The sequence below is a fragment of the Dermatophagoides farinae genome, chromosome 3 (assembly GCF_024713945.1).
Source record: "Dermatophagoides farinae isolate YC_2012a chromosome 3, ASM2471394v1, whole genome shotgun sequence".
Taxonomy (NCBI): Eukaryota; Metazoa; Arthropoda; class Arachnida; order Sarcoptiformes; family Pyroglyphidae; genus Dermatophagoides; species Dermatophagoides farinae.
This window is the reverse complement of record NC_134679.1, coordinates 1,781,279-1,794,638: the sequence shown is the minus strand read 5'-3', so window position 1 is coordinate 1,794,638 and position 13,360 is coordinate 1,781,279. Positions and strand designations below refer to the sequence as shown.

The 13,360-nt window shown below is 32.4% G+C and overlaps 8 protein-coding genes across 12 annotated transcripts; 3 read left to right on the top strand and 5 right to left on the bottom strand.

Annotated features, from left to right (window-relative positions):
* Positions 1 to 457: 457 nt before the first annotated feature.
* On the top strand, positions 458 to 3,312 carry LOC124498500 (bone morphogenetic protein 7-like). The gene is made up of 4 exons (XM_047062259.2): positions 458 to 601; positions 1,509 to 2,295; positions 2,364 to 2,591; positions 2,641 to 3,312. The coding sequence occupies exons 2-4, from the start codon at positions 1,542 to 1,544 to the stop codon at positions 2,973 to 2,975; spliced, it is 1,317 nt and encodes a 438-aa protein (XP_046918215.2). The 5' UTR covers positions 458 to 601; positions 1,509 to 1,541; the 3' UTR covers positions 2,976 to 3,312.
* LOC124498499 (sorting and assembly machinery component 50 homolog B) lies at positions 3,139 to 5,110 on the bottom strand. The gene is made up of 3 exons (XM_047062258.2): positions 4,507 to 5,110; positions 3,953 to 4,446; positions 3,139 to 3,889 (listed from the first exon to the last, which is right to left on the bottom strand). The coding sequence occupies exons 1-3, from the start codon at positions 4,931 to 4,933 to the stop codon at positions 3,473 to 3,475; spliced, it is 1,338 nt and encodes a 445-aa protein (XP_046918214.1). The 5' UTR covers positions 4,934 to 5,110; the 3' UTR covers positions 3,139 to 3,472.
* A 93-nt stretch (positions 5,111 to 5,203) lies between these two features.
* Positions 5,204 to 6,125, bottom strand: LOC124498513 (uncharacterized). The gene is given in 5 exon segments (XM_075729762.1): positions 5,204 to 5,616; positions 5,713 to 5,761; positions 5,865 to 5,931; positions 6,008 to 6,062; positions 6,093 to 6,125. Coding segments are annotated over 5 exon segments (420 nt in total). The 3' UTR covers positions 5,204 to 5,400.
* Positions 6,126 to 6,129: 4 nt separating this feature from the next.
* On the bottom strand, positions 6,130 to 7,931 carry LOC124498508 (optic atrophy 3 protein homolog). Its single transcript, XM_047062268.2, is given in 3 exon segments — positions 6,130 to 7,295; positions 7,297 to 7,568; positions 7,630 to 7,931. Coding segments are annotated over 3 exon segments (609 nt in total). The 5' UTR covers positions 7,814 to 7,931; the 3' UTR covers positions 6,130 to 7,142.
* On the top strand, positions 6,205 to 7,117 carry LOC124498506 (putative peptidyl-tRNA hydrolase 2). The gene has a single exon (XM_047062266.2). It carries the CDS (start codon positions 6,205 to 6,207, stop codon positions 6,937 to 6,939), a length of 735 nt encoding a protein of 244 aa, XP_046918222.2. The 3' UTR covers positions 6,940 to 7,117.
* A 29-nt stretch (positions 7,932 to 7,960) lies between the features above and the next one.
* LOC124498512 (uncharacterized) lies at positions 7,961 to 8,590 on the top strand. The gene is made up of 2 exons (XM_047062270.2): positions 7,961 to 8,110; positions 8,174 to 8,590. The coding sequence occupies exons 1-2, from the start codon at positions 8,061 to 8,063 to the stop codon at positions 8,469 to 8,471; spliced, it is 348 nt and encodes a 115-aa protein (XP_046918226.2). The 5' UTR covers positions 7,961 to 8,060; the 3' UTR covers positions 8,472 to 8,590.
* LOC142597428 (S-phase kinase-associated protein 1-like) lies at positions 8,579 to 9,636 on the bottom strand. Of its 5 annotated transcripts, none has more exons than XM_075729755.1 (2): positions 9,538 to 9,636; positions 8,579 to 9,314 (listed from the first exon to the last, which is right to left on the bottom strand). In XM_075729755.1, exon 2 carries the CDS (start codon positions 9,266 to 9,268, stop codon positions 8,780 to 8,782), a length of 489 nt encoding a protein of 162 aa, XP_075585870.1. In that variant the 5' UTR covers positions 9,269 to 9,314; positions 9,538 to 9,636; the 3' UTR covers positions 8,579 to 8,779. The 5 variants fall into 5 exon arrangements, with proteins under 5 accessions (XP_075585870.1, XP_075585874.1, XP_075585871.1 ...); XM_075729759.1 differs by having other exon boundaries at positions 9,583 to 9,636; XM_075729756.1 differs by having other exon boundaries at positions 9,529 to 9,631.
* Positions 9,637 to 9,764: 128 nt separating this feature from the next.
* LOC124498339 (uncharacterized) lies at positions 9,765 to 12,406 on the bottom strand. Its single transcript, XM_047062081.2, has 3 exons — positions 11,616 to 12,406; positions 11,257 to 11,550; positions 9,765 to 11,196 (listed from the first exon to the last, which is right to left on the bottom strand). The coding sequence occupies exons 1-3, from the start codon at positions 11,827 to 11,829 to the stop codon at positions 9,866 to 9,868; spliced, it is 1,839 nt and encodes a 612-aa protein (XP_046918037.2). The 5' UTR covers positions 11,830 to 12,406; the 3' UTR covers positions 9,765 to 9,865.
* Between the last annotated feature and the right edge of the window lie 954 nt (positions 12,407 to 13,360).

The window sequence follows — 13,360 nt, the reverse complement described above, 5'->3', positions numbered from 1 at the left end:
ATAGTCATTTTTCACCGGATTCACTCTTTCAAAAATACAGAATTTCTTTTGCCCATTAATTATCATGTCAAACCTGCTAGGTCGCCACCACTACGAACATTGTTGCCTATATCAAAAACGATGACCACCACTCACGAAGTTCATCATCATTAAAATCCAAAGTAGCTACAGCTCTAAGTTCGTGAACCAATGGTGAATGGAATTGTTCGTGTGTGGTGTGTGTGTGTTTGTGTGTGTTCGTGTAGACATTCCAGAAAAAGAAAAACGATTCTTATCATAATCATCTCTGTTTGTCCATTTTTCTGTTGTTCAGTTTGCTGCTAGATGAACAAGCTACCTGTTGAGCAAAGCTACCCCTGCAATTGAGATCATACCTGGCCAGCTACGATCAACATTAATATCTCATAACCGCGAACGGCAACAACAACCAATCTTGTTTGTTCTGTCTAACAAGCATTGTTTTTTTTTTTTTTTTTGCTATGAAGCACTTTCACTTGCTCATCAATAATCGAATGATAATTTGATCCAGTAAATAACTTGAATAATTTTAATCTATAACTGTGTATGTATCGTCATATATTGACTTGAAAGAATCGAAAAGGTATTGTATTTGTATTTGATTATCATCGATCACTTTGACATTTATCAACGATCGAGTGCATATTGGCTACATCATAAATTTATACAAATCGAATATAGCTAGAATGTGTTGAATGAAATTCAATTCATTTAGTTGAATTCTAAGCATACAATTTCCAGTATATTATTTTTATTGCTTGACAACCCGTAATTGCCAGACATGATGCATTTTGTGTATATTGCCTCTATATAAATGTGTGTGGGTATCTGTTCTATATTTTAATGATGGTTCGAATGATGGCTGAAGATGTTGATGGCTATGGAAGTGGTCCTATCCTTAATCCATTCATTTTTGCCCTACACCCCAAAAAAATCAATATTGTTGTTCAAACCATAGAGTCGTCATTTTCGGTTATAGACATAGCCTATTCTCGGATTAAATATTAGTATTCCATGTGGATGTAATGATCGATCTGATCTGCATCATATATCGACCAAAAAAAAACAACTTGCGACTATCATTTTTTCCTGTAATTCGGTTGATTAATTGATTGATTGAATGATTGATGACAGCCATGAAAAAAAAATGAAAATGAATGAATGGTTTTGTTTGTCTACGGATCATTCATGAGAAAATGCGCCATTATTACCATCAATGTTATCCCCATCATCATTATCATTATAATCATAGCAGTAATCATGATTTCAAATGTGCAATTGTGAAACAATTTGTTCGATTGAAATGTTCATGATAATGATGATGATTATTATTTCCTGGATAATATTATTATGTCCCCATTTTCTTGTTCATGTTCATTGATTATCAGTGATTCAAATATATAACAGTAATAACGAATTTGTGATTCTAATTTGTTTGTTATTGTTTTCTTCGTTTTTTTTTGTTGTTTGTTGACAAAAACCAAAAATAGCAACCGCCAAATCAATCTTATTGGTTAATCATAATGTCACCAAATTGTTTTAGATTTCTTCTTTACTTTTTTTCATTCATCGGTTACATTGCATTATCATTAACATTATCGGACAATATGGCCGCTTCCGGTTCTGCAATGGATCCATCATCATTACGTTATTTTTATACTGATAATTCCATGCAACAGAGTGTTGCCTTCAAATTTCTTCCACAATATGAACAACAAGAATTACAGGAAGAAATCCTACATGTGTTAGGTTTGGATCATCGACCTAAACCAAAAAAATATGGAACCGATGAATCGGCATCAAATTTTTTAATGAATCTCTACACATCATTCAATGATGGTCATCCATCTATGGTTCGACATACAGATCTGATTTCGAATCAAAGTCTTCTTGAAATGACACAATCTGATGTAATAATCAGTTTTAATAATCGAATCAAAACACAACGAAATAATAAAAATTTACGTCATAATCGTGATCGACGATTTTGGTTTAACATTACGAATGTTCCCCAAAATTCGGAAATTATCGATGCTGAACTGAGGATATATCGTGATCCAATCCGACACCGTTTCAATTCAAGCTACACATTTCAATTGACATTATTTCAGCTTTTTGATCGTGGCGAAATCATCAAGAATTATGTAGATTCAATCAAAATCGATGGTCATGTTGGGGGATGGTTACGGTTCAATGTTACACAGCCATTATTAGATTGGCTAAAATTTCCTGGTCAAAATTTGGGTCTTTATCTACAGATTCGTACCAGCAGTATTCGTAAGTGGAAGGTTGATGGTTGACATTGACAACTTTGAATAATTCCAATTTCTCTCATACTCCAATAGCCAAAGATCTTAGTCCCAAAAGCATAGGGCTATTCAATTCTCGTGGATTCAAAAAATATCAACCATTTATGACGGCCTATATAAAATCGAATACGAATGACCTACAAACATCATCATCGAATAGAGCACAAATGTTTCAGAATAAACAGCGTGCAAGACGTGCCGTTTTGAATCGAAAACGATCTGAATCTTCGTACTATGATCCGGATGATCGGAACCCTTTTCTTAGTGAGTAATATGAATGATTTATTTCTTCTCTAATCTCTAAATCAAACAGATACGAATGATCGATATATATCAAAAAGCTGTCAGAAACGTACATTATTCGTATCGTTTCGTGATCTAAACTGGCAAGATTGGATCATTGCACCGGATGGCTATTCAGCGTTCTTCTGTCATGGTGATTGTTCATTTCCAATGAATACCCATATGAATGCAACGAATCATGCGGTCGTACAAAATCTTTATCACATTATGTATCGTCATGTACCGAAACCATGTTGTGCACCATCCCAATTATCATCAATAATGGTCCTCTACTTTGATGACAATTCAAATGTTGTACTTAAAAAATTCAAGAATATGGTCGTTCAATCTTGTGGTTGTCATTGATTGGTCCGATTCAATTGTATAAAAAGGAAATCTTATCCATCAGAATTAAATTATGTAAATTATTATTGGCCTCGAAAACATTCGAAGCAGATCTCGGCATGTTGATCTTGATTATAATTATGAATTTTATTTGTCACATCTTTTTCATCACTTTCATCAACCATTTTTAATGCATACGAAATAAAGAACTTGTCATATATAGAATTTATAATTCTCCATTTGAAAACAGTTTTAACCATTTAATAATTGTAATTTAAAAAAAAGATAAAATTGTCTTTTTTACTGTTGACTTCCATAAATTAAAAAATAAAATACAGGAAAACTGGTGAATTATAAATTCTATATGATGATAAGTTATTTATTTCGAGTTTATTGAAAAATAATTTATTCCCTCAGATATTATAACAATCTCAATCATTGAAGAATTTCAAGAATCAATTAAAACTAGAATTTTACAAAAAAAAATCAGAATTTTTCAAATTTGCTGTCAATTGTGTCTAAACATAGGACATTCCGATGCCGAATTGAATACCTCGATGTATTTTATCATATGTTTGATTGAATAATGGTAGACAATAGTTCAATTCAAGACGTACATTATTTCCAAAGGCAAATATTAATCCACCACCACATGATGTTCGAATATTTTCGGTTAGTTCGCTGAATTTATCCGATATAGAACCGGCCTGTAAAAATCCATGCAAACGCAGATATTGATCGAAGCTATTTTTGAATGGCAATGGATATTGTAAATGTACGGATCCAACCCAATATTTCAATGCACCCAACGCGCTAATACCATCCTGACCATGAGGTCCAACACCACACATTTGGAATCCACGAAGATTTAGTGGACCACCAAGGAAAAATCGGTCACTCACTGTTGTATTGTTGAAACTTTTCATCGCTCCACCCTGAAAAAAAAGAATAATTCATAAATTGATGGAAATGTTCAACATAAATTATAACAATCAAACCTTGAATGATAATTGTAAAAATGAAGCAAGATTATGTTGAAATTCAAACTCATGTTTACGAAACGAGGCGGCATACTTTTGAAAGCCAGCATATTCATTGAACATTTTGAACATAGTACCTTTGGTCGGTAAAACAGCATTGTCTCGTCTATCATAGATGTATGTATGTGATAATGATGACTTCATCGAATGATCGAATTGTTCGATTATTTGAAAATCGGCATTACCAAGTCCGGATAAATATCGCCATGATGTTTCCCACTGCAATAAATGTCGATGTAGACGATGTGGTTGAATATTGAGGCCAATCAATAAATTACGATTCAATTCTTTATAACCGCTCCATTGACAATATTTGGATAATTGCAGCATAGTTAGGTCTAAACTTGATCTTAAACTTTGCCATGGCGTTCGAATTAATGGTTTGGAAAATGTCGCCGAATATGTTGCATAATATCGTAGGGTATGTTCAAATTGGCATCGTATTTCTTCGCCTATTAATCAAATTGAATTAATTATTATGGCAAAAAACAATGACAAACATCAATGCATACCTCTTCCGAATAGATTCGGACTACGTAGTTCGACATTACCAGATACTTCATTATGATTACCGGCAACATATACACCACCGGCATATCTTCGTGTTTCATCCACATTGAATGTGATGGATAATTCAACTGGACCTTCCTGTGGTTCATTATTCACCGAATCCTTATTGATCGTATCGATCGAAACCTGTACATTTCGAAAAAGGCCAAGCTCATAGAAACGTTGTCGAACAAAATTAACATTTAGCAATGTTTCAGGCAGATCATTTGATTGTAGAATTGGCTTTACTAATTCATGTAGAATATCATGTTTAGTACGATCAAGCCCATCGAAATGTATTTGGGCAACACGTGATGGAATTATATTCTCATCATCATCATCATCACGACGATTATATGATTGATCACAACCACCGAAACCGAACAACATTTTTTATATTTTGATTGGTGAAAACAAAACAAAACAAAACAGACACAAAATGGATGATGATATGATGATACTGTAGGTACACGAAATCAATTCAAATAATCAAAACAAGAAGATTGTTTCGCTTATCGTACATTCGTTATAAGCCTATGTGCGTGTGCCCTTCAACGTGAAAAACATATGCCAAAATATTAATCCAAACAATATAGCGCTGTCTGGTGGTAATGAAATTATTTCATTCGCAAAAAGAAAATTAAATTTAAAAAAATTAGATCCAATAAAAAGAAAAATTTTATTTTCACCCAATTGCTCTAATTTATCATTTTATTTATTACAAGAATTTTTAGGGTAGAAAAAACAATTGACACAATCTGTAAAATGATTCAAACAGGCTACTCTATTTCGACTTCAAATATGAAGTTAAAGGTTTTATACACCCGTTGTTGTATTTGAATCATTTATATTGTTGTTTATTGGCCGTCCTTTTGAATTTTACGTAAACGTTCAATTTCGGCTTCATGTTCTTTGATTTGTTTTTGCAATTCGCTGCGTTGTGAATCCAAAGCTTGTCGTAATTTTTCCAATTCTTGTTGCTGTTTACGGCGAAAAAATTCCTCTTCACGTGCCGCTTCCATTCGTCCAAATGCACCACCAGCATCACGTACTGATCCACCAGAACCACCACCCTGAATTGTATGAAAGGTGAATTAAACGATTCAATATATTTTCAAAATATTCACAACAGTGGTGTGTGTGTTCAAGTCAAAATTTGATTCACTCACTTTACCAGAACCAGCTCCCCATTCACCTGACATGTTTCGTGATGAAGCTCTGTATGAAAAGAAAAATTGCAAATAAAAATCAATTCAAAATTTCGTGAATTAAAAATTTCTGATCAGTGATAGAAAATGTTATGCAATCACAACAAACTTACTTGTTAATGTTGATTAACAAATTTGTCAACGTAGTTCGATTACCAATAATACGATTCATAATCAAATCTGAGAAATGAGAAACATTTATCAATTAGATGGAAGAAAAATTAAAACAATGACAATTTTACCTGATTTATTTAACGAAAAACAGAAATGAAAAATGTCTGAAGAGAATGATGAATCGAATATTGTTTGTCCTTTGATCGAAAAAAAATCAACGCGTTAACCCGCATCCTATTCATAAAATCTGTTCATCACATTGCAGATCAACAACAAAATCGTTCTGACATTTGATTATAATCAAATCAATGGTTAATTATAATTAATCATTTTTCAACAATGGACCAAAATCGTGGTGTTCCCGATGGAACTGAAAATACCGATGATCCACCACCAACATCGACAACCACCACCGCTACTGGTACTGGAGATGTAGGTGATAATTCTTTGACATCATCACAGCCATCATCATCATCGCAATCGAAAACAAAATGGAAACCAAATGATTTATTTCTGATCAATCTAACTTCAATGGGTTTTAGTTCAATGATGGCTAAAAAAGCATTATATTATACGAATAATGAATCTGCTGAAGCTGCCATTGAATGGATATTCACGAATGGTGCCGATTCAGAAGATCTTCCCATTGAACTTGAACAAAAAGAAAAACAACAACAATCATCATCGCTCATAAGTTATGAAAATGTCGATGATGATCTTTATAAAATGGTTTTCATCGTCAATTCTGAATTAACGATGGGTGTGGGTAAAATTGCGGCACAAGTAGCTCATTCAGCATTGGGTTTACATCGACTTCTATTACAACATCAAAGTAAATATGGTGAATCATTACTTTGTTGGAATGAATATGGCGAAACAAAAATCGTATTACGTGGTGAGAATACCAATCATCTAGTTGAATTGGAACATAAAGCAATTGCATTGGATCTACCATGTTATATGGTACATGATGCAGGTAAAACACAGGTTAAATCTGGTTCGACAACCGTATTGGCAATTTTTGGTTCGAATAAATTGATCGATCAGATTACTGGTCAATTGAAATTATATTGATTACACTACATTTTAATGATACTCAATGAATAGATGTATGGCTTGATTGGATTGTTGTTGGCCAATGATTTTTTCTTTTTCGTTCGTTCATTGCTTTATCAATGTAATCGGTTTTTTCTGTATATTTTAATTGAAAATAATTTTTTTTTTTGAATCATTAAAAAACATTTGAATCTAATTCTTTTAGTATTTACAACAACAATTTATCTTAGAATTTTATCTACAGCTTCATCAATGGAACTTTGTATGACATCAGATTTTTCATTAATGGTCTTTTGATTATTATCATCAATCGGTTTTGGTTTCTGTTCTGCTGAAGAGGAAAATAATGTGGATGTAAATCGTTTGATACTTGAATTGATTTGTATGTATCATTCGATTAAGTTCACGAATTTCTGCTCCATGTCTTTCGACAATAAATTCAAGATCACGAATTTTATTCTCAACATGTTGCCATCGTTCTTCAAGAGCTGTGGCTTCAGCTGTTGACTTTTTACTTTGTCGATAATATTCAGCGGCAATGGTCAGTACAGCAACCATGAATATAATTCCTTCGCCAAGTAATTCGGCACCAAGTTCAATAGCGGCAGCTTCATTCAATTTATTTACATTGGATGGTTTTCCAAGACCTTTTTAAACAATTTTATCGGTTATCATTAAACTGGATGTGACATATCACTTATTACTTACCTAAAAGTTTCATTTTGACATTAACTTCGAAATAATGATAAATCTGTGCTGGAGGCATGCAAATATAATTTCGAAAAAATGGACTATTTTTGGCCGATATTTTAATTCGATTTGCCAATGGTTTGGATATTTGTCGCACTGCCAAAGCAGCCAATTTGATCAACGGGAATGCTCCGACAGCCATGATTATATAAAATCAACACAAATATCATGCAATAACAAGCCGGACAAGAAATTTTGAATGAAAGATTTAAAAAATCCGATTTCTCATCCATATCATCATGTTCATGATGACCGCAAATATCGATAGTCATCCAATATATGCAATTCGATTGTAAACAAAACTTTTCTAGCGTTCATCACTTTTCGATGACCTTTTTTTTCATCTGCCATCGAAGAATTTATTTTGATCATTTAATTTCGAAAAAAAAATGCAGAATATCAAAACGTTGGCTAGGCCAACTTTTTCCAAACAATTGAGGTAAGGTTTTCCTGAATTAAAACAGATATATAAATCTAAAATCCCTATTATATTCACTCATAGCACATCGATCCGTAGCTATTCGAACGATTCAACGAAATGGTTTAAATTTGCAATTGGAAAATGGAATAAATTCTTTTATGGAGGTGAACAACCATACGATAGTCGTGATATCATCTTTGAAAATATGGTTGCCGAAGGAAAAACATCGGTTATGCTACGATATATGCAGAAAACTTTATATGCACGAGAAAAAGCCCGTACACGTATTGTTAAACATAATGAACATATTCGAAAACTTGAAGACAAAATCAGCGATGGTGGTGTGATCAAACCGAAAAGTTTTGCCAATAGATTTTAGTATTGGCAAAACGGAAACATAATCACTAAAATGGCTATTAATATTTTTTAAAATTATAATTCGAGTTATTATTATTATGATAAAAGATAGTGGAAGAAAATAAAACATTTTCAAATGAATTTGTGATTTATTTATTTTTTGACATACGACTCTGAAAAATGGATTAAAGATGAATAGTTTTTTTTTTGCTGAATTTAAACAAAAATGATCCAACTACAATGGGTGTGTATGCGTGTGTGTGTACTTTGCTACTTCGATGATTAGTAGGGCAACAATTGATTTTTTTTTGTTTTTTTTTTTGATTTGAATCATTTTTCTTCACACCATTCATTTTCACGACGAATCTGTTCCTCTTCTTGCGGTGTAAAATCATTTTTAATATTAAATGTTTTACGAATCTCTTCCGGAGTTTTACCACGTATCATATTCGCTACGGTTTTACATGTAACATCCAACAATCCTTTGATATCCAAATAATTAGCAGCCAAAATGATTTCAAACAAGGTGCCTTGATCTACTTTAAGAAAATCGGCATCCCATGATGATATGTCATCTGTACGTTTCTCACGTGCATCATCATCTTCTGGTGTTGGTGGATCATTCTTATGATAGGTTGCCCATTGTATTACTTTGCGTAATATGGCTGAATTTACATTCTGCACTGGAATCGGTTCACCATCATCTTCTTCGATACCCAGATCATCAAGCATTGTACGTAATGTATTCGACATACGTGCAACTTCCACATCTACTTCGAATATTTCTCCATCACTACTTTGCAGCTTGATATTAGGCATTTTGATTCAATTGTTGGTTATCGTCGTTGTATCGATCCAAAAAAAACTGCAATAAACAAAATTGTTTGATAGGACAACAAAAGAAATTCGAAAATTAGACAAGAAAAAATTCTTATTACGTATTTTGAATTTACCATTTGTTCATTCACTTGTATTTGTTACGTTTTGCCGATTTAAACACAATTTTTGAAACGTATGAAGACAAGTGAATGAACGAATGGTAAATTCAATGGTTTAGAATACAAATCGACGATAAAAACCGAAAATACGTAATAAGAATTTTTTCTTGTCTTCAAGAGTCAGCAAAAACAAACACAAATATTCGACAAACCAATGGCTCCTATTGACATCACAAACAACAACAACAACAACAATAAAAACCATCATCATCAATTCGAAGAGTTTGGCTTTGTCTTTCATTGCTTTCTATATAAAGTCCATTTCATAAACGACGTTCCGAGTTAAATGGCGCGTTATTTAAACTTCAAAAATGTATATTGATCAACAATTTTTTATTTTAAAATAAAAAATAATCATTATTAATTCAATTATGTACAGATATAATGATGGAATGACAAATTTTATTACAACTAGTAGTCAACAATTATCATCAACATCGATGGAACATTCGAAAAAATCTTCATCTTCATCATCATTGTTGAGATGATTATTTGGACGAATAAAACGTTGAGCTAGACTGGTATAATTATTATATTTACAAATGACTGTAATTGGTTGTTGATCATCAGTGCCAGCAACACTTGCGTTTTCCATTTCATCAACTTGTTGTTGTCGTTTGATCGCAGCGAGGATTTGACTAATTTCTTGGCATAGGCATTCGAAATTCGGTCGTTTGGTTGAATCTTCTGACCAACATTTTATCATGACTGCATAGATTACATCTGGACAACTGGAAGGTGGTGGTAATCGATATCCATTCATGATATCTCTACATAGATCGTTATCGCTTAGATTTTCATATGGATATGATCCTAATGTGAATATTTCCCATAGGACAACACCAAATGACCAGATATCGGATTTTTTCGTAAATTTTGATTTCTTAGACTGCAAACATTCGATAGACATCCATCGAATTGGCCGATAAGTTCCATCAATTATATGATAATCTTTTTTGTACAGCTGACGTGAAAAACCAAAATCACCAATTTTTATATCAAAATTTTCATCCAATAAACAATTTCTTGCAGCTAGATCACCATGAATAAAGTTTTTCGATGATAAATATCGCATGCCATCCGATATTTGTAAAGAAAATTTCAATAGCTCAGTAATGGGTAATAGCTGTCGTTGTTGAAGAAAATGGCAGAGATTACCATTTATCATCAATGGCATTACAATCGATGGCATGTTATTGGTTCGATCGATGAAAATGGCCAACGGAATGAGTATACGCTCATGTTTATATTGACTCATTTGAATTCCTTCCGTAATAAACATTTTCATTCGAAAATAGCTACTTTCTTTTCGAAGTCTTTTGATGGCAACATTTTTTTGTTGTTTTTGTTGCTGTTGATCGATTGTTGTTAAACGAGCTAAATATACTTCACCGAATTTTCCTTCACCTAATTTTCGTTTAAATTCGACGGATTCATATTCAAGATAAAGATTTTTTTGTCGTAAATATTGTTGCATTTTTTGTAAATAGAATTTTAATTTAAAAATTTCATAATGATGCTGAAAATAAAACCGTCGTGAATAAAGGAACCAACAAGAACTGATCAGCATCATTCCACCAATAATCGAAATAACAATTTTGAATTCGTATGCGATTGAATCTATATTAGTTGAATCGATAGAATCAAAATTATGATGTGGTAATACCGATAATGAGATGTTTGTTTCAAATTTTATGCCTGAACGTTTGATCTGAAAAACAGTTTTCGTATATTCTAGATGCAATTTTACTAGGGAAAAAAAATACAAATGATTTAAATATTTTATCATTTCAATTATAGAGCTCTTACTTTCTTTGGCCGTATGATCAATATGTTCGATGATACATCGAATCGATTCGAATGTTTTTCGATCAATTTTGCAATGATATGGACTATCGATAGTTTTGTTGTGAGATGTAAACATTATATTATCAATGTCATTATAAACTGATGAAAATTTATCCGATTGTGCTAAATATTGTCCAGAAATCGTTATCATCATCGGTACATCAGAGAATACTGCTCTCGGTTTGATTGTCATAATTTTTGGCTTCTCAAATAGATAATTCAATCGATATGAATAATGTTCACAATCATGTGAAGCTTCAGAATGATACAGAAAAAAAAATTTAATTCAAATCTGTTTTCAATTATCATTAAGTGCTTACCATTAAGTTGATGAATACACCAATATTCACACCACATACATTGTTCCGAATTATTCATATAGTTCCATTGTTGACAATCGTGGGCATTTTTCTGATCAAAACAAGGATGATTTATAATACTCCAAAATTCATTCGATGATTGTGATGAATCATTGGTAGTGGCAAATACTGTCATAAACATGAATTTGACTAAAACATACAATTGAATCAACATTTTTTCGATTTTCAAATCAATCAATCAAAAGTATTAAAATTTTGTTCAAGAAAAAAAACCACATGAATCATTGACGATCAATGATCTGAATATGTGAAAATTATTGTCAAACTTTGATGAATATAAACCTTAACAGAAAATACGAAAATTTTCAATTTCAAAATAAAAACAGGTTCAAAAAAAATGATTTCAAAAATGAGAAAATGTGTGTCTTGATTAGTTAGTGCTTTACCGATAACGATCTATCTATTGATCATACATCAACAAATCATCATCATCATCATCTATAACAACAATAATAAGAAGACATTGACAATGGAATGGCAAATGTCACATCACATAAATGTGTGTGATCGAGAGAGAAAATGGAAATTATTATTACTGTTATTATCATCACGATAAGCCAGCTGGAAAAGTTTTCTTTTTTTTTCTTTTCGATTTTATTGCTCCAGTTCATCATTATATATTATTATTATTGTTATTATCAATCGGATGCAGAAATTTTTTTAGTCATAAAAATTTTGTTTTTCTGTGACGCATTTTTTTCATTTAAAAAAAAAATTTAAATTTTTTTCAATAATAAACTACCTCATTATTATCTACTATTCTATGTCGCTTAAATTTCCACTGTAAACTGCAATTTTTACACTCTGCAAGTATAAAAAACTGTATTAACTTGGCATTTGTTGCGGGGAAGCCGAGCTGGACATTCCTAATTATTTTCAGTACAAACATAACTATTTAGTATGAGCTACTCAGTGTGTGTTGTGTGTGTGTGTCTGAGCATGCGGGAAAACTTTTGAATGCCGCTGAACAGTTCGTCCAGCTCAGAAGTAGAAGTCGCTTCCAAAGAAACGCATTCTGTGGTATGTAGCTTTGACAAAGCTTTTTTTCATTGTTCTAGCTCAGCACACTTTGCTGCAGATTTTGCATCCAATAGATGGTGCGGTCATTCAATAGAACATAGATAGAGTTCGAATTCGAATTTTTCGAATTGATTATTGTGATAATACATGTGTCACACGTGATTTTCATTTTGTGTGCCTGTGTGAGTGTGTATTTGATGATGATATCTTGCCTGAAGACTGCATTCATTGGAATGATTTTTTCTGTTTTTGTTCCCGTGATCTATGATCTACTCATCGTTTGGTAAGTTATTTCGGTTATTTAACCTGATTATACTTAAAATACCTGATAACTTTTTTCATTTAAAATAAAGAAAATGGAGCATTTACGATATTACAGAAAGCCACAGCGGTTGACGATTCAATGTTGAGTGTCTTCATGCGATAAACCCACAAGGTTATCCTATAGGATCTATAGACAAACTTGGATTAAACATTGAATCGATTATCATGTTCATCCGCAATATTGAACCACAGAGTGGTTTGCTCAATGGCATGCGTTTATTTGTAAATAGACGCAGCATTGAAGCTCGAATATTGACAAGGAGGCTATGATTCATTTTGCAGCAAAACGATCAAGATCCTAAGCTACCATTTAAATTGGTGCGTGGACAATTTCCTGTCGT